General features: G+C 34.6%; 1 protein-coding gene across 5 annotated transcripts in view; it reads left to right on the top strand.

The window, feature by feature from the left end:
* DMXL2 (Dmx like 2) overlaps nucleotides 1-6,050 on the top strand; it is a 163,992-nt gene extending 157,942 nt beyond the window's left edge. For all 5 annotated transcript variants that reach the window (XM_007479955.3, XM_007479954.3, XM_001370018.5 and 2 more), the window contains 4 exons: nucleotides 1,183-1,274; nucleotides 1,883-1,935; nucleotides 2,998-3,215; nucleotides 4,566-6,050. In XM_007479955.3, the coding sequence (XP_007480017.1) occupies nucleotides 1,183-1,274; nucleotides 1,883-1,935; nucleotides 2,998-3,215; nucleotides 4,566-4,775 (573 nt within the window). In that variant the 3' untranslated portion in view covers nucleotides 4,776-6,050. The remainder of the gene's footprint in view (nucleotides 1-1,182; nucleotides 1,275-1,882; nucleotides 1,936-2,997; nucleotides 3,216-4,565) is intronic.
* Nucleotides 6,051-21,247: the final 15,197 nt, after the last annotated feature.

Genomic DNA, 21,247 nt, shown 5'->3' with positions numbered 1-21,247 from the left:
CAAATGCTATTTGTTTCATAAAACTTTCTCTGATGCCCTTTCCTTCCCCCTTGAACTTTATCTCACATCCCTTTTAAAACTCTTTTAATGTCCTTTTTTTTCATTTCTGTTTTCATCTTATCTCCTTCATAGATGGCATACTTCGTGAAGTTTTAGACTTATGTTGGTGCTTAGCACAAATGGTTCTGTAAAGACAAAAGCTTATTGATAAATGAATTCCATTAGTTAAAATTATCCAAACAAAATGGGACAGGCTGCCATGTAAGGTATTGAATTTTGTCAGGATAAGTATTCAGATAGAGGCTGTTTGATCATATGTCAAGGACATTACAGATTTTGGGTAGGAGATGGTCTAAGTGACTTGTAATATCCCTACTAAATTCTTAAGACTTAAGGATTCTTTAAGACCTTTAAAGCCTCTCAGGCATAAAGTAATCATGAAAATCACTAGATAGGAAATGTCCATTCTTGAGGACTAGATCTTAATTAAGTCAGCAGGAATTCAGGGACCTATAATAGCTTGAGAGAAAATACATTTTTAGATAAATTAATTCACAAACACCTGGCATTTTCTCCCATAATCTTACCAAAATGATGATAATAAATGGCAAAACCAGCCTAACCATAGGATTAGTTAATGATGCTTTGCTTCTTACTAAAACATTGATAATTTAAGTTTGTTTTCATTTAAGCATGCGAGAAGAGCATATCAGTCACTGTTTCTATAACATAGGCACTGGACTGGAGTAATCCCTTAGCATACCCTAGCTTTTTAAGTTGCTTAAATTGGTGACCCTTGTATCCATGTTTTACTAATCTGTTTTATTTAACATATTTTTGCATATTTCTTAAATTTTTTGAGATGTCTTTGTACCACTTACTCCTTTCTATACTAATAATGACTTAAGAAAAGATTTTGTAGCCATTGTGCTTGATATGTCACCAAGAGGACTATGTTTTACAGATATTTGGTATTTAGGGGGCAGTTTGGAGAATCAGCGGTCCTGGGGTTCAAAACTGGCCTCAGATACTTCCTAGCTGTTGCCTAGCCCTAACCACTTTTATGCCTTAGAATCAATACATATTGATTCTAAGATGGGAAGTAAGGATTAAAAAAAAGATATATGATATTTAGTGCTCTTTAGATGTTTAGCTAAGACAGTTACACTTTGTTTCCCATAGAGTTGGCAGTGCCACAGTAAAACCACAAGTGACTTTGCGTTTATTACCTCTTCAAGTCTAGTTGCCACATCTGGACAATCCAATGACAGCAGGTATGTTGGTTAACTATCCCGCATCCTCCTGTCCCACCCCACCTCCCAACACAAAATAAGGAGTGGGTAGAGTTTAGTAAAAAGCTTTTCTTGCCAAAAAGTAGATATAGTAAAAAATACCTAGTGGCAGTATAATGTAGGCCCTGAAGGGTTGCCCTTGGAGTCAAGTCTTGGGTTCAAGTTTTGACTCTGGCATAAACTGGTTATATTAAAGTGGGCAAATTATATACCTTTCAGTACTACAAACAGCTTCCTAAGACTGAAGGTTACAGAGGAGGTGATAATTTGCTTCGGTGATAGGTATTCTATCCACTAGTGTAATTTTCAACAACAAAAAAAGAGAGATGACTTACTGTAACAGTATAGCTGCCTCTTGGGAAATATGTCATCCCAAAGATGTTTCCCTTGTAAGAAAGAAATGACCCATCAACAGGTTTTTCAGATTTTGTTTGCTGTATTTTTGATACATAAAGGGAGTGACCTGCATTCCACATATGGATGTCAGTGCAGTTCAACAAGTCAAATGTTTCATCAGAAACAAGAGGACAATTTGTAAGACAGGAATTGCCCATGATGATGCTGATGTCTTTTTTGTTTGTTTTTGTAAGAAATGTATGCCTCTGGGATACACTGATATCACCTGCAAACAGTCTCATTCATGGTAAGTAAATTAAGTAAGACTTAAAGTGTAATCATACACTGAATATTACTTCCTCATTTGGATTTTGGTTAAGGAATATTCTTGGGTTGAAGGTAAAGAAAAATGTTTACATTGTATGACTGAAAAACTGAAACTAGTAGAGACATATTAGAATTACTGCCTCTTTATGGTAAATAGATATTGCCATAGAAAACCAAACTGCCTAAAATAAAGTATTCTAGTTTTGTGCTCATCAAAAATTGTGAAAAAAGAAATCTTTAATAGATTGAGAATAAGCATGGGGTAGTAGAAAGAGTGGTGCTCTTGGATATGGAGACTTGATTTAAAATTCTATGTCAGATGTTTCCTAGCTAGAGACATAACTATGAGCCTATAACCAGTTCTCAGTTTCTTCCTTTGTAAAAGGAGACATAATAGGATTTACACTGTCATAGCACTGTTGTGAGAAAAGGGTTTTCAAAAAACTTAGTGCTGAATAAATTGACTTGCTTATTTATTATTAGTTATTTTTTAGTTGGAATGGAAAATTATGTGTAGAGTGATGTGATCCCACATTTCATTGTGGTATTCAACAGTTAATATATGTAGTTGGCCACTTTTTTATGATTTTCAAAGACATTTTATAACTTTTGGCTTTGTCATAAACTTGCTAATATAAGTGGCATCCAATTAAAAAAAAAACCCAAATATCTGGTAATCTCATACCTATCATCTTATGTTCATCTTCTAATTTGATGTTGATTTTGAGCTTTGCTTTATTAAATTGATGGCTTGTTAGCACAGATTGCTGATTCATAAATTATTCATCTGTCAGTAACTCATCATTTCTCACTGATTAAATTATAGTTGGTTTCATTTTTGTGATAGTCCATGTTTTCCATTTCTTCAGTCTTCTATCTTTTCTATTGGAAAAAAAAGGATTCATGAATAAACAGAATAAATCATAGGATAAATGAAGTGTAGCTTCTGTGTAATTTGAAAGAATAACAGATGTCAAACTTTTTCAGATATGTCACAGCAGAAACGTGAATGTCTGAAATGTTTGTTTACATTCTTCCTCAGGCTTCACCTGCCATGAGCATGGTGCCACAGTGCTTCAGTATGCACCTAAGCAGCAACTGCTAATCTCTGGAGGAAGGAAAGGGTGGGTCTGTATATTTGACATTCGACAGAGACAAATAATTCATACATTCCAGGCCCATGACTCGGCTATTAAGGCTCTGGCTCTAGACCCTTGTGAGGAATATTTTACTACTGGATCAGCAGAGGGGAACATAAAAGTAAGTCAAGGTGGTTCTGATTCCTTGTAAAAATCAAAGGAAGGTAATGCATGGGAAGCATTTTGTAAACCTTAAAATGATGTGTAATTTTGAGCTATTAGTAATTTAGAAAACACAAACCATTCAATTATATGATGGTGACAGTCTGAGGGAGAATAATGCTTTTAGAAATGTGGTGACTTGCTACAGAAATCACCAGTTTATGGCTATGTGTTTAAAATGCTTAAGCTTCAAAATTAGTTTCTTCAAAATTAGATTCTTCATGGTGATGTTAGCAAGTATTCTTCTTCATTGTTTTCCATAGGTTAGTCATTTTTAAGAGATCCTTAAGTGTTCGTTTGCAAGCAGTCTGAATAATTTCACATTATGTGATAAGTGTTTATAAGTTTCACACACATTTATGGAGTTAGTTCAACACCCCAAATATTTGTGAACAGATTTACTAGAGCTCCCTTTTCGCAGAGTTTGGGGGAAGGAAGCCCAGGGTCAAGAATTGCCTGACACTGGGACACTCTCATTCCAGCTGATCCTGCTGACTCTTTGAGACCTGTTTTGACTCTGAGCAGGAGCTACCTATGAGGAGCCCTTTGTTCCCAAAGCATTTTATTGTACTGTTAGTGCCTTTGGCTTGTTATCTCCTTCAGAACCCAACTCTTTCTTGAATCTGACCATTTATTTTTCTGTTTCCTTATCCCTGCCTTAGCAGACCTCTCTAGACTTTCCCTTTGGCCTACTTTTAATTCTTGGCATGCTCTGAACTATTATGTGCAATCCTTCTCCTCCTCTCCCTGGCCTCTTCTCAGTATAGGAATCTCATCACCAGACAGAGCTGTGGTTCTGATCCTGGGAACCCACAAGGATAGTCCTTGAGGATCAGGAAAATGGTTGTGATCTATTGGCCATACAATCCTCTGATTTTAATTCCCTGTGCTAGTATCCATCACCTGTGCCAAGGCCAGTTCACTGGCAGCAGGCATCAGCTGCCATGAGCACAGTGCTTTTAAAACATACTTAAGGGTTCATTTGGAAATGTAATGAAATAATTTCACATTATGTTAAATGCATTTGTAATTTGAATGCACCAACAATGCATTTCAGAATTTGTCATGATAGTTCAGTATTTATAATCACCCAATAACACATAGATTGGTAGAAAGGCTGTACTGAATGGGAATCTGGAAATTTAATTAGGGAAGTTGAGGTGGGATTGGAGTTTGAGAAAGTAAGGAAGGGAGCCTTGATTGGGACAATATTTACCATCATTTATCTCTAGTTTTCCATTGCTTAATTATTAATTTTTTAATAACGAAGTTTCTTTAGTTAACTTTATAATACTCTCTTTTCAAATAGGTGTGGAGATTGACAGGCCACGGCTTAATTCATTCATTTAAAAATGAACATGCCAAACAGTCCATATTCAGAAATCTTGGGGCTGGAGTCATGCAGATTGAAATCGTTCCAGGCAATCGACTCTTCTCCTGTGGAGCAGATGGCACACTGAAGATGAGAGTTTTACCCAATGCTTTTAACATCCCTAATAGCATTTTTGACATTCTGTAAACTTAAGGATTTGGGCATTATTTTTATATATACCTTTAAATTTTTAAAAAGCTGCAGTAGTAATCCAGTAAGAGAACTAATTGTGCTTTCTGAGCTGTTTTTGACAAATTGAAAACATTATAAAACATTGCAAATCTATGTTCACATTGAATTTGATTAAAGCAGCTGACTTATTTTGAGCATTTCCTGCCTCTATAGGCAGGTAGGATGGCTGTGCATGCACTGTATTGTAATGACTTAACGTATTGAAAAATTATACCTAGTGTAGTGAAGGGTTAGCATTCTTTATGGCATTTAGCAGACCTGATTCAGGAAGCATTAGATACTAACAGGCCACAGTGGAGAGAAAGCACTGTGACAACAAAATAAAATCTGAAAATGTTGATGCTGATTCAGGTTTCTCTTCCAGTTCATGCCACTGATTGAAAGCATGCCTGCGATTTTCTTATTTGTTGTAATGAAGGATAGAATCTTGTTAATGAAGGTATTAAGAGTTCCAGGTCACCAGAAAGGAAAAATAAAAACAGAACACTTAACTATGGAACAGAGTGAACCCATGTACTGCAGTGTGAGACCCATCTGTTCTTTTCTGCTGATTTTTTTCTCCTGTTGGTGTTTCTACTGGGCAAGTACTGTATGTAACCTGCACCTGAACGCAAACTTAAATGCAGTCTTTTCTTTCTAATTACATTCACATTTTTTTGACTGCTAGATTTTCTATTTAAATACTTGCCTTCACATTAGGAATGTAATGTGTGAACATGGAATATTTGTAAGTGAACCAAAACTTGTTTTCTTAGTCCAGTTTAGTACTTTTTTCTTGTATCCAAGAAAAAAAAAAAGACACCATTTTTTAAGCTATATTAAAATCATACCAATGGAGCATACAATGCCACACTTCAAATGAATGTTGGGCTTTTTTGTGGCCAGTTAACAAATAGTTGATGAGATTGGTGATATTATTTATTACCACTACATGTTGTATAAACTATGCAGAGTTAAATATTATTTGCTTGTATTATATTTGCAAATATTGTCATATTTTAATGTATTTCCTTGGTTATGACCAAAACATGTTCTTAAGATATTGGAACTGGTGTCTGTGTATCTAATTGTTAACCAGCAAATTGTCTTATTACGTTAATGAGAATGTCATTGCTTGTTCAGTAATAGTAAAATATGAAGGCATAGCAGCACCTTCTGAAGGCGATGTGAAGTACAGACTGTGAATTACATATGTATAAGGAAAAATAAATGTTGTTTGTTAAAGTTTCACCTTGGTAAGTTTGTTCAATTCACTTAGACCAGTATTACCACCCTGTGCTTTAAACTGCTTTAAAAACCTGGGACAACTTTTTAGTTTGGCTGAGCTTCAAATGAATAGAGGCTGAGCTCATTAGTTTCCTTCAGTATTTACTACTACTCTTAACAAGTAAGAAATCTGCTTTCTGGATCACTATTTTAGATATCTGTCAGTGGGAGAGCAATTTCAAGCTTTTGTAAGAGAAGGAAGAGATTGCATTATCTCTAAGTGGCCATGGACTGAAATTTCACTTGAATGTATTCACAGAACCTTACTTTTTCCATTTAAAAGAAATTGAGCTTAGTGGTGGCCAGTACCACCTCTTTTTTAATCCTTTGCTTAAAACCTCTGAACTTTGGGGAAATGCAGTCCTAAATAGCACTTAGAAAAAAACAGCTGAGGGAGCCTGGGGATCCTCCTACATGTTAAAAATGGAAACAAAGGGTTGCAAATGAATCTTTGACAAATTACTTCACTGATAAGTGAAGAAGGTATTTGTAACTTTAATACCACACTTTTTCCTAAATCCCATCTAAATCCCATTTTAGAGAAAGAATTGTCACCAATTCAATTTATAGAAATTGAAAGGAATAGTGGCATGATTTATCAATCAGTTTTTAAAAATTTGACCAAGGAATGAGGTTTTTATTTTTAAATACAGGACAGGTTCATAGTAACTGGGAAATTACTACTTTTAATAAAGGAATGAAAACTCATTAAAGAACCAACTAAGGAAATCCTGAAAAATTAGACTATGCAGTTCTATTCTTTATTCAGCTTTATTGTCTCTCTACCCTAGGAATGACCTATATACCAGTTATGTCAAATTTAAATAGCAACAGGTGCCACTAACCTATACAGAAAGATCCCTGTGGGATTGTACTGACTTGAAAACCACATGTTGACATAATCTATGTTTTATCATATTTTTATTTTGTTAACTAATTCCAATTAGGTTTTAATTTGGTTCTGGCCATATTTGGGAGGGGTGTTGCCACAGGCCCTGCATTTTGACACCTCTGATCCATATTACCTCTCACAATTGCACAGCACCAATCTTAAGTGCTTTATTATATTTTATTTATTTAAATATAATATATCATTCTATTTCTGAATTTGAAGTTGTGGTTCAAATTTTCTTTAGGATTGGGAAACAAGTTTTTTGGTTTAAAATGTAAAACTGATTCTGGTTGTCAACAAAGGGCTTAAATGGTAATAGAATGATAGAATTTAGAGTTTAAAGGACCTTAGAAATAATTAAATTTTTAAAATTAATGCTTTACTAATGTCTTTTTTATGTTATTTTCCATTTCCTTACCCTTTATTTCTATCAAACCTTTCCTGATAACAAAGAAAAATGACTAAACTAATGCAGCATTTCATTCTTGCAGTTTTCTATGAGTAGTGTGTTTTGCCATCACTTTTTAAGGACCAGATTTGCATTTAATCTGAGTTCATTGGACTGTATTTAAAATTTACTTCAGGGGCAATCTAGAATACTCTTTTATATTCCTGTTGAGTTTTCTATAGAGATGTATTATATCTTCATTTTTTCTATTACATGTAAAAGCAATTTTTTAAACTTTTTTTTTTGTTTTGAGTTCTAAATTCTCTCCCTTCTGACTTTCCTTCTTTTACTCCCTCCTTGCCCTCTCCCCTTCCTGACCTGGAAAACAATCTGATATAAATTTTACATCTGCAATCATATGAAACATTTTTCCACATGGGTAATTTTGTGGAAGATAACTAAAAAAAAGAAAAAATGAAATATAGTATTATATTTAGATGTGTATTCAGACTATTAGTTCTTTTTCAGAGGTCAGATGGCATTTTTCATCATGAGTTTCTGGGATTGTCTTAGATCCCTTCATTACTGAGAATAATTAGATCATGCATAGTTGTTCATCAAGAAATAATGCTATCAGGAACTTATGAGAAAGAAGGCTATCCACATCCAGAGAAAGAACTGTGGGAACAGAAATGCAAAAGAAAAACATATGTTCGATCATCTAGTTTGATGGGGATATGATTAGGGTTTTGATGTTAAAAGATCACTGTCTTGCAAATATGAATAACACGTAAATAGCTTTTGAACTATGGTACATGTATAACCTAGTGGAACTGCTTGTCAGCTTTGGGAGTGGGGAGGAAAGAGGGTGGGAAAAATCAGGAATTGTGTAACCATGGAAAAATATTATTTAAAAAAAAGAAAAGAAAAAAGAACTTTTGATGTCACTGTGTATAATACTCTTCTAGTTCTTCTGATAATGTTCTTGGAAGTCTTGGAAGTCTTATCAGATTTTTCCAAAATCGTCCTGCTTGTCATTTCTTATAGCACAATAGTATTCCATCACTGTGATATACCACAACTTGTCCAGCCATTCCCCAATGATGGGAAACCTCTCAATTTTCAATTCTTTGCTACCACAAAAAGAGTTACAATCAACATTTTTCTATAAGTGGGTCTTCCCCCAACCTCTTTTTAAAAAAATTTTATCTCTTTGAGATATAGACAGTAATGATATTGATGCACAGTGTGAAGATTAGATTTAGCTATCTCCTGATTGTAACAATGAAGATACTTAGCTCTTCCTTTATTGGGAAGATTGAATTGTAATCCACAATCTATTTTTAGATTTTAACCCCCAAAAGGTGATAACTCAGTATGTTAAGTAGATCTACCCATTTTAACTACAAAAAGTTAAGTAATTACAAAAGGTGAACTAACCAAAAAAGGTGTTAAGTAACTACAAAAGGTGAACTAACCAAAAAAGGTGTTAAGTAACCCAAAAAGATATAATCTAACCAAAGAAGGTGTGAACTGAAGAGTGGACAGTCCTGAAGAAAAGCATCAGCTGTGATTGGTAGACGTGAAATTTAGGGGAAGTGATAAGAGAAAAAGATCTTTAAAAAGAGGATCAGAGGCCAGAAGACGATATTCGATCTGAGATATTTGATTCGAGGAGATTGAAGAGCTCTCTGACTCGGAGGAGAGACTGGAAGACAGACACTTGAAGAGCAATCAGAAGACAGACTCCCAGACTGCTTTCCATTTTAGATGGTCAGCATTGGTGAATGAAAGGCTGACTTAGTGACCCTGCATTTCTCAGAGGTCTAAACCTCTGAGAAAAGGCCCACCATCTTGAGACTCTTTTCCCTGATTAGGGCCTTAGTATTTCTACCTGGCTCAGAGGAAGCTGGAGTTTCCTCTCTCTCTCCCCTTTTCTCTCTTCCTTAATATCTTCCCTCTATTGTAAATAAACTACCATAAATTCCATTTACTTTAGTAATTCATTTTGGGATTTAGAAATTAAATCCCTGGTGACCACCTAATTAATACGTTTCAGTCTCAACCAAAAAAAAATTAACAATAGTTTTAGAGTCTTTTGGGCATAGTTCCAAATTGTTCTTCAGAATGGTTGAATCAGATCATAACTCCACTGATAGTATATTAATGAATCAATTTTCCTGCATCCCCTCTAATATTTTTTGTTATTTTTTTCCATTTATATTAATCAATCTGATAGGTGTAAGGTCATACTTCAGAGTTGCTTTAATTTGCATTTCTCTAATCATGAGTGATTTAGAGTACTTTTTCTTATGACTATATAAATGGCTTTGATTTCTTCATTTGAAAACTGACCTTTAGCCATTCATCAATTGGAGAATGACTTATTTTTTATAAATTCGACTTAGTTCTCTATATGTTTGAGAACTTAGTCCTTTATCAAAGAAACTTGCTGCAAATCCACCCCCCCCCCCCAGATTTCTGCTTTCCTTCTAATTTTGGATATATTTGCTTTGTTTGAAAAAACCTTTTTAATTTATATCAAAATTATCCGCTTTATACTTTATAATGTTCTCTACCTCCTGTTTGGTCCTAAATTCTTCCCTTATACATGGATCTGATAGGCAGACTATTTTATGCTCTTCTGATTTGTTTATGGTATCACCCATTATGTTTAGCTCATGTACCCATGTTGATATTAACTTGGTATTGTGAAATGTTGGTCTAATTGCTTTCTCTGTCATACAATTTTCCAGTTTTCCTAACAGTTTTTGTCAGACAGTGAATTCTTGTCCCAAGCGGTGGGATCTTTTGATTTATCAAACTACAAATAACTTATGGTCGTTTATTTCTAGGTTTTTGTGAACCTAATCTATTCCACTGACTTACCACTCTTATTTCTCAGCCAATAGCAGAGTATTTTGATGATTACTGCTTTGTAGTATGGTTTGTGATCTGGTATTCCTAGGCTATCTTTCTTCACATTTTTTCCATTGATTTCCTTGATATTCTTGACCTTTTGTTCTTCCAGATGAATTTTGCTATTATTTTTTCTAGTTCTATAAAATAATTTTTGGACAATTTAATTGGCTAAATTAAGTGGTTTAGGTAAATTTGTCATTTTTATTATATTTGCTTGGCCTACCCATGAGCAATAAATATTTTTCCAGTTGTTTAGATCTGACTTAATTTGTGTGAAAAATGTTTTGTGATTAAGTTCATTACAGTTCCTGGGTTTGTTTTGGCACGTAGACTCCCAAATAATTTATATTAATTCTACTGTTAATTTAAATAAAATTTCTTTTTCTATCTCTTACTGTTGGACTTTGTTGGTAATATATAGAAATGCTGATGAATTAATGGGGGTTTATTTTATATCCTGCAACTTTGCTAAAATTATTAATTATTCTAATTAATTTTTAGTTGTTTCTATAGGATTCTCTTAAGTATACCCTCATGTCATTTGCGAAGAGTGATAATTTTGTTTCTTCATTGCCTATTATAATTTGACATCTTTTTTCCTCTCATTGTTAAAGCTAGCATTTCTAGTATAATATTGAATAATAGTAGTGATAATGGGCATCCTTTTTTTGAATTAATTTATTTAGTCAATTTAGAACGTTATTCCTTGGTTACAAGAATCACATTATTTCCCTCCGTCCCCTAACCCCACCCTTCCCGCAGCCGAGGTGCAATTTCATTGGATACTACATGTGTCCTTGATCAGAACCTATTTCCATGTTGTTGATGTTTGCATTAGGATGTTCATTTAGAGTCTACATCTGCAATCATATCCCCTTGATCCATGTATTCAAGTAGTTGTTTTTCTTCTGTGTTTCTACTCCCATAGTTTTTCCTCTGAATGTGGGTAATGTTTTTTCTTGTAGATTCCTCCAAGTTGTTAAGGATCACTGCATTGCCACTAATGGAGAAGTCCGATAATGGGCATCCTCGCTTCACTCCTGATCTTAAAGACTTCTAGCTTGTCCCCATTACAGATAAAGCATGCTGATGGTTTTAGATAGGTATTCCTTATTTTAGGGAAAGTTGCATTTATTCCTATGCTCTATTGTTTTTTAATAGGAACCTGTGTTGTCAAAAGCTTTTTTTGCTTCTATTGAGATAATCATATGATTTCTGAGTTTTGTCATTAATACGGTCTATTATGGTCTATTATTCTAATAATTTTCCTAATACTGAACCAGCCCTGGATTCCTCATATAAAACCTACGTGGTCATCATGAAAGATCCTTGTCATATATAACTGTAATCTCCTTGCTAGCAGAAACAGAGAAAGAACCACAGACCAATCTCCATAATAAATATTGATACAAAAATTTTAAATAAAATACTAGGCATTCACAGTTATGATTACTAAATGTGCATTTCCTTCCATCTTATTTTCTTCTGTTTATCCTCCTCTATGTCTTTTTATCCTGTTACTTCTCCAAAGTCTCTTGCTTCTGACCACTGCCTTCTTTTATCTACCCTTTTTATCACTTGTGCCCCCCCCCCCCAATCCCTTTTCCTTCCTATTTCCTTGTTGGATAAGGTAGATTTCTATTACCAATTGTGTGTGTGTGTGTGTGCTTGTGACTTTTTGATCCAATTTAGAAGTATGAAGTTGAAGCATTGCCCAGCTCCCTTTCCCCCCAGTATTTGTGTGCCTCTGTTATGTGAGGTCATGTTCCCCTGTCTTCCTCTCCCCACTTCTACCTAGGCCTAGGGCATCCTTCTTTTTCACCTTTTTTTTTTTTGCATCCCAATATAATTGACTCACTTATACCTTTCTATGTAGGATCCTTTTTTTTTTTAATTTTAATTTAATTTTGTCAATTTAGAACATTATTCTTTGGTTACAAGAATCATATTCTATGTAGGATCCTTTTAACTGCTCTAGTAATGATAAAGTTCTTAGAAGGCACATGTATCATCTTCCCACATAGAAATCTATGTAATTTAACTTTATTGAGTTCCTTCAGATTCCTCTTTTAGCTTTATCTTTTTTATACTTCTCTTGAGTCTTCTATTTGAACATCATATTTTCTATTTAGCTCTGGTCTTTTCATGAAGAATGCCTGAAAATCCTCTATTAAATAAGAAATTTTCCTTTGAAAGATTATACTAAGTTTTACAGGGTAGGTTGTTCTTAATTGTAATCCCAGCTCTTTTATCTCCTGAATATCATATTTCAGGCACTCTTCTCCTTTAACATGGAAGCCACTAAATCTTGTGTGATTCTGACTATTGCTCCATAGTACTTGAATGGTTTCTATCTTCCTGCTTAAAGTTTCTCTTTTACTTTCAAACTCAGAAATTTAGCTATGAATAATATTTTTGGGAATTTTCGTTTTTGAATTTTTCAGATGATAATTGGTGAAGTCTTTTTTTTAGCACCCCCCCCTTCTAGGATATGAAGGCAATTATCCTTTATAATTCCTTGAAATAGGATATCTAGGCTCTTTCTTTGATCATGACATTCAGGGATCCAATAATTCTTCATTTTTCTCTCCTCAGTCTATTTTGTATGTCAGTTATTTTTCTGTGAGATTTCACATTTTCTTCTTTTTTTTCCATTTAAAGATTTTGTCTCGAGTCATTAATTTCCACTTGCCTAACCCTAATTTTTATTTTCTTCAGTGAGCTTTTGTGCCTCTTTCCTCCCTCCCCCCATTTAGCCAATTCTGCTTTTTTAAGAAGTTCTTTTTATGAGTGAAGTTTTGTACCCTTTTTTTTTCCTATTTGGTCAATTGTTTTAGAAGGTGTTATATTTTGGGGTCTCTCTCTTACCAAGCTCTTAATTGTGTTTTCATAATTTTGATCCTTCGATTTCATTTCTTATTCTTCCTCTACTACTTATATTCCATTTTGAAACTCATTTTTTTTTTCAGTTCTTCCGGGAATTCTGTCCAATTTACAGTTTTCATTTGAGGCTTAACTTGTAGCTGTTTTGACTTAATTTTCTTCTTCTCAGTTTGTGTCTTGATCTTCCATGTTACTATAGTAGCTTTTTATCTTCAGCTTCTTTTTGTTTATTTGTTGCTTATCTTTTCTATCTTTTTTCTTGATTGTAAACTTCATGCTCTATTCCAAGCATGGTAGGGTGAGGGAAGGTTTCAGGCTTTTTCTTCCTACTTTTTTTTCCTTTACTACTGTTTTCAGTTAGTTCTGGGGTTTGGGAATTCTTGGTGCTTCCAAGGTTGTGTGATTTGGAGAGAGGTGTGGTCACTGCTATCTTGGTCTGCACTTCCATCCTTATCTAGGAAGGGCCTCTGATTCCTTGGGATTGCAATCAGTATTGCTTCTCAGCCCCCTTCTCCTCAAGACAGGAAGTGATAACTTCCTCCCAGGGCTTCTACTCTTTTTTGACCAAATGTGCACTTATCTGCCCTTGAATTGTGACCCTGAAATGAGTATTGGCAATGGAATTGCCAAATAGCATCTTGGTCCTCCATCCAATGCTTGCATATGGGTACCCTATAAAATCTCTTTTTCATCAGTTTTTATGTCCCTTACCATCTCTGACTTAAGCTCCTGAAGCTACTGCTGTTTCTGTCTCCACCATTTTGTCTCTCATCTGGTGTTTTAGCCATATGGGTTCTGTGTCAAACTCATCCTTCTGTGACACAGATCTCCCTTTCCAACTTCTTATATTGCCTTGGCTTGGAAGAATGTCTTACTCTGACTTTTTGTTGTCTTTGCCACTGTAGAATTTGATTTAAGGTATTATTTTAAAGTCATTTGAAGGGGAAATGTTGGGAGAGCTCAGCTAAATGTTTCTACCCCACCATTTTGACTCTACCTCCAGAAGACCTCCATCTCCCTTATTTTACAGATAAAAAAACAAGGCCCATGGTTATGATTCACCTAGGATGATGTAAGCAGTAAGCATCAGAGGTGGGATTTGAACCCAGTTCCTCTGACTCCAGATCTAGTAATTTACTTGTATACCATAAATTGAGGTGATTCCCCGCCCCAATTACCCAATTCTCATTGTTTTCCTGATTCTGATTACTTTGCTCTTCATCAGTTCATATAAATTCTCTTGTTTTTCTGAATAACTCATTCATTGCTTCTTATAGTGCGATAACAGCCCATTTTGTTTATATACTAAAGTTTTTTTAGATATGGTCCAATTGATGAACACCTACTTTCAGGTTTTTTGCTACCAGAAATAATACTGCTACAAAAATTTTAGTAGTTCTTTTCTTCTTTGGTCACATTTGTATATATGTTTACTAATGTTAATGTTAATGCTAGTTAAGAAAAAAATGAACAATGACTTTTCTTTCAAAATTTCAAATCAACTAGAATGGTTGGACTAATTAATCATTTTATCAGCATTGCATTGGTAAGCCTATTTTCCTATAGCCATTCTAGCATTGACTATTTCCAACTTTTATCCCATGCCAAATTTGAAAAATTTTGTTCTCATCACTGATTTGAACATTTTTTCATATGCTTGGAGGTAGTTTTGACTTCTTCTTTTGGAAATTACTCTTATCCTTCAATCAGTTACCTATTTACTGGGGAATGGCTCTGTCCTTATATGTTTTTGGCAATTCCCTGTATATTTTGGATTTTGAATTTTTATCAGGGATATTTGATTTGATAAAACAAAAAGTTGCCCAACCAGAAATTTATCTTACTCTAAAGACACTAGTTTTATTCCTATAAAAGTTTTTTCATTTTAGAATAGGGATAGGGACTGGATTTATAATTTTATTAGTTTAAGAAATTGCTTTTACTAATAAAGAATGGCACCTTCTGCAACTTAATGTTTTAGAGATGATGGCATGACCCAAATCAGAATGAAATGTAATTGAGAAATATTTAACTAAATAAAAATGTAATTAAACATTGTGATTTTCTAAATAAAAATATGCTTATGGTGATTCTTATGTATGGCTAGTGTATGACCCCCATTTTTTTTTTTAGTTTGACACCATTGGTCTAGATAACTGAGAAATTAAGAGACTTTCCAAAGTTTGTATAGCCAGCATTTGTCAGAGGCAGAATTCAAACACAAGCCTTCCTGGCCTCAAGGCTGAGACCTTGATCATCTTTACCTCTTGTTCTGTTAAGAACTCTCCCAAGTATAGATCCAAAAGGAACTTCCTTCCATTTTCCTCTATTAAAAAAAAAATTATGTAAGTTCTTATATTTAAGTTGACTTATCTGTTAGGTGCTTATTAGGTCCAAGATTCTGGTAGAAATCTGTTTTCTTTTTTTTTTTAAAGCCTTTACCTCCCATGTTAGACTCAATACTGTGTTTTGGTTCCAAGGCAGGAGAACAGTAAGAGCTAGGCAATTAGGGTTAAGTGACTTGGCCAGGGTTATAGAGCAAAGAAGTATCTGAAACCAAATTTGAACTCAGGACTCCCCCTTCTGTGGGACTGGCACCTAATCCACTGAGCCGCCTAGCTACCCTCTAGAAATATATCTATTTTCAACTAAACAGCTTTCCAGTTTTCCCAGTATTGGGTTTTATTTATTCATTTTTTTTTTGTATGGTAGATTTAAAAACTTTTTTTCAATTGTAGAAAAAAATTTTTAACAATTATTTTCTGATATTTTGTAATTCAAATTCTCTTCTTTCCTTCCCCCACCCTCAAAGGTCTGTTATAGGTTATATCCGTGTTTTCATGAAATATGTATTTCCACATTCCCCATGCCATGACAGAAGCCACATGTCATACATACCACAAAAAACTCATGGAGGAAATAAAGTAAAAGTGGCATGCTTTGATCTCTAATCAGATTCCAATGGTTTATTCTTTGGCTGTGGATAGAATTTTTTATTTTATTTATTTTAAAACATTTAAAAAATTTAGAATATTTTTCCATGGTTACATGATTCATGACCTCTCCCCTCCCCCCCAGCTTTTCCTTCCCCTTCCCTGAGCTGACAAGCAGTTTCACTGGGTTAAACCTGTATCATTGTTCAAAACCTATTTCCATGTTATGCATATTTGCAGTAGAGTGATTCTTTAACATCAAATCCTAATCACATCCCCATTGAATTACTTGATCAATCCTACGTTTTCCTTCTGCGTTTCTGTTCCCACACTTCTTTCTCTAGATGTACATAGAATTCTTTGAATAGCATTTTTAATCACGAGTCCCATAGGGTTATCTTGGGACCTTGTTTTACTGATAATTTAGTCCTAATTTATGGTTGATCACTATGTAATATTTGTTACTGTATCCGGCGTCCTCTTGAATTTACACCTATGAATTTGGGGAATCAAGGAAGGAACACCAAACTGTTATGCAAAAATTTTATTAAAATTAATACCAAGGGGGACACTTTATTTCTGATAAGGATTTAATATCTAAGATATTCAGGGAACTAATAAATAGATAAGACCAAGAGCTATTTCCCAATAGATAAGTGGTCAAAGAATGAAGAAACAGTTCTCAAAAATATTGTAAATGAGGAATAACCACATAAAACAGCATTTTGGATGATTAGCCATGGGAGAAATGCAAACCAAAACAACTCTTATATTTCATCTCACACCCAGTAAATAGACAATGATGACAAAAGATGAGAATGGTGAATGTTGGAGGGATTTTGGAATTGATCCAATCATTGTAGAAATCATTGTGGAATTAAGGAGTTAAAATGTCTATGCCCTTTGACACAGAGATCTCCCTGCTAGGCATATGCCCCAAGGAAGTCAAAGATAGCAAGAAGGCTTCATAGACACCAGAGAGGCAATAAGGTACAGTCAAAAGAGATTTGGCCCCTAAGCCAGCAAGGCTTGGGCTCAACATCTACTCTGAAATATGCTAGCTGTGCTGACCTTATAAAATCACTTATTCTCTCAGTGCTCCAGGCAACTCATTTGGACTATAAGTTGTGAAGAAAGGTATTTCTTTATTTGGGAGTTTGCTAAAAAATGAAATCACAAGTCCAGGGTTTATTATTTATTAAGACCAAAGTCTTAATAGTAATACTTTTTATGGTGCAAAGTACTAGAAACAAATTAGATACTTATGGATGAATGGCTAAACAAATTCTGATACATAAATGAGGTATTGCATCACGAAAAACAAGGATTATAAAGAATTCAAAGAAGAAAAGCATGAATTGATACATGGTGAACTATTAAAGTAAGTTTTTTCATTTTAAATTTAACATTTTCCCCAATTACATGAAAAACAATTTTTAACATTAATTTTTTAAAAATAAAATGAGTTCCAAATTCTCTCCCTCCTTTAATCCCTCTTGGAAATGGCAAGTAATTTGATATAGGTTATACATGTGCAGTCAGACACATAGTGAATTAACAACAACAACAACAAAATCCTATATGCACAATGACTATGAAAATGAAATGGATGGGAAAAATGAATGTATAATTATAATAACTAATCTTGGCCCCTGAGAAGAGATGAGAAAATGCACCTCCTTTCCTTTGCAGAGGTGGGAGACTTAAGTATGTAACATTGCATTTACTTTCAGACTCTCAATGGGGTGTGCTTAGTTTTACTGAACATTATTATTTGTTATGAGGGTGAGGGAGGGATGTAGGCAGAAATGAATGAGTGCATAATAAAGATAAAAGATATCTGTAAAAATTTAAAAATGAATGTATTGCTACTAATTCCCAGTCAATAGGACCCAAGAGATGGAGCAGCTTTGATGAGCTGGATCACTAAGAAGTGTTCTGAATCCAGCAGATCAAAAAGGGAAGTATAAGCCACTCCCACCTCCTCCTTTTCAGTCTTGAATCTTTCGATGGTAAATCATTTGAAAAGCATTCATTAAATATCTTCTCAGCTAAATGCTAGAGACACAAAGAAATGGGGGGAAAAGATATTCCCCTCTCTCAAGGAGCTCTAGTGCAGTGGTGGTGAAATTTTAAGAGACCTAGTGCCTAAAATACACCCTCATGCTGTATGTGAGCCTCCTGCCTTACCCCAGAAAGAGGAGGGAGGAAGCTTTGGACTGCTGGGTGGAGGGGCAGGTGATGGGAGAAATGTCCTTAGGCATGCATGAAGAGGGAAGGGAGCAGCTCCCTCGGGCATGCTCTAGCACACATGCCATAGGTTCGCCAACACAGTCCTAGTCTAGTGAGGGAGATGATGTTTTTCTATGAGCTGGTAAATGGTTGTTTTACTTAGGTGGTAGCAGGGATGTGTTGTAGGTTTTGGTATAAGCATTTACATCTGGGACAAATTAAACCAGATTTATCGTTTTTGTTGATTGTGTAGACTTAGAAAAATAATAGAGAAAATGTCAATAATGCAGATTAAACTTAAAGATGTACTATGAAAGACTATTATCCCCTGGAGAGCTAGTTGTTAAATATTTACAACCCTGGGAGGTTTGGATGTTTGGGTAGAAAGAATATAAAGGATTTAAAGGATAATTATTGCTTTTTGCTGTATATGTCATGGAGTATATTATTAATATTTTCTTTAATGTAATATTTATGAATATAGTATTAAATATTGATTCAATAAATATTTATGTTGTTCCTACCATGAGTAATGCCCTATGCTAGATTATATAGGGAATATAATTATGGATAAGGTGATTATAAGGAGTTTTAGGGCCCAATAGATGAGTTAATCAGATCTTACGGTACAGGGTTATTTATAGAATTTATTGTAACTGGATCCAAAGAACTTTCTTTTTAGGAAATCCACAGAGTTTTGAACATATTTATGCAGAATGATTCTTTAAAGGTGTTTATTACAATAGGATGATCTCTGTAAAACATTTTAAAAGTAGTCAAGAAAGAGGAACCTATATAAATCAATTCATTTATCTTTTTAATATCATTAGTGAGCTCTTTCTGTTAAAGAAGCTACAGATTTCTAAATGACATATTTTTGATTCATATTGGTTCAATTTAAAAATCTTCATTGATTGAACTGAATTTATGCCAAAGGGATAATAAACAGGATTGCAAATTGCCTAATGCATGTTGCCTTAGGTGAGAAGTGGACTTCAGAGTTCAGAATTTGTCTCCTAAATCTCCCTGCCTGCTAATTAGTACTAGTTACTTGGAGTAAGACTTCTTAATTTCACTGCAATTTCCTTTTTGCTCTCTTCTCAAGGGAAGAGTTCCTGTTTATGAGAATGCACCTGGAGGATATTGGAGGTCAAAGGAGAAACTTATGTGAAGTGAGGTGTTCTTGTGGATGGAAGCTGCAAGTTGGGAGACTTGAATTCTAGTTCTAGCTTTTGTCACTGACTCTGCCCTTGGACTTGGACTTCAGTTTACTTATCTATAAAATTAAATTGGACTAATTTTTTTCAGTTCTGTGATTCAGAATTCATAAACTAAGGTCACAATTCAAGAACAAGTAGGCTACTACACCAAGTTGAATAGAGGCCAATTGATTTTTGGAAACCAATGCTGTCATTTTAAAATTTGATACACCTGCCCATCATTAAATTTTTCCTGTCCCGGAGGAAGAATTGTTTTTTCTTTGTGGTAATAGTAGATTTTCTTAAAATAAATAGAGGGATGAGTAATGTGGGAATGGTTAAACTGAACTAAAGCATCATTCATTCCATCTGTTTGTTTTCTTTAACACTTTTTATTTGATATTTTAAAATATTATAATTACAAATGACACTAGTCGAACTTGACTGTGACTTAGTAAGGAGTTTGTAAGGTGGGATAATGAGGAGACACATAGTAGATCAAGGTAGCATTTCAATGGTACCATTTTCTTTATTTTATTCCTTCAACCTCCTTGTCCCCTTAAAGTTTCTTGGACAGGCTGAGGGAGTTTTTTGTGGTGAGGATAATAGTTGTTTCTATTATCTCATGATCCAATTAACTCTTGGCTACCTAATAATATCTATTGCCTTAGGCAAGTCATATTATCTCTTGGCCTCAGTTTCCTCATCTCTAAAATGAGGGCTTCTTCCAAGTCTTTGATTTTATCATCCCAATGAAATTGATCAATTAGGTAACAACTGGCCATTGCTTTAGTTCAAACTATCATTAGAATAGATAGAATAATATGACAATTAAAAGGGTATCTGTCTCCACTGATGATTCCTAGCTTTCCCCTTTATCTTATTCTGTATAGACACAGTTCTCTTCAGTTTTTTGTTCTTTGGGGCCATAGGACACACACTTTCAGTAACAAAGTTTTTTCACTTTTTGGAAGGGATCCAGCCATTTTCATGAACTCCTTTGGAATCACTGTAGGGTTATGGATAGGACATGGAGTCAGAAAGACTTGGGTTCAAATTCCACCCCAGGAAATTACTATTGTTGTTGTATAAACCTGGCAATGGTTCACCTTTCTGGGCCTCAGATGCGTCATCTGTAAAATAAAGGACTGGACTGGAATGGTCTTTAAGATCTCTTCCAGAGCAAAATCTAGGATCTTATGAAGAACAACGAAGTTAAACTATACCTAAAACACTGGTAGGGTATAAGCATCTTCTAAAAGTAATGGGTTAAAAGGTCAAAAGGCAAAAACAATGAATTTTAAAATAAGGCTGTGCCCATCCATCAGCATTTTATTAAATAATTTGGTTAATGCTAACATGAAATACAGCCCAAACAAGCCATTCACCATTACTCATTTTGTTATGCATAATCGTTGATCACAAATGGAGGTCTATGGCTTTGTATGATACACAGAAGTGAGACATCTGGCTGAGAAGTGAGAAATGCCATCAATCACTTTTCACTGAGATGCTTTGTCATCACAGAGACAAAGCCAAACTAGCTTGGAGAAGTTACCCCAGGAAATGATAGGAAAATGACAACTAACTCTTCTAAGAATCATTGTGTCTCTCTTGTAGTCTTATTTCCTGGACTCTCCCCTCCCCAGAGATTTTGTATGAAGGTCAGAAGATTGCAGGTGGTCCTGGTATGTGTATATATATATATGTAT

Source organism: Monodelphis domestica, chromosome 1 (genome assembly GCF_027887165.1).
Source record: "Monodelphis domestica isolate mMonDom1 chromosome 1, mMonDom1.pri, whole genome shotgun sequence".
Lineage (NCBI taxonomy): Eukaryota > Metazoa > Chordata > Mammalia > Didelphimorphia > Didelphidae > Monodelphis > Monodelphis domestica.
Note: the sequence above shows the minus strand (reverse complement) of the source record. Positions and strands in the feature narration are given on the sequence as shown.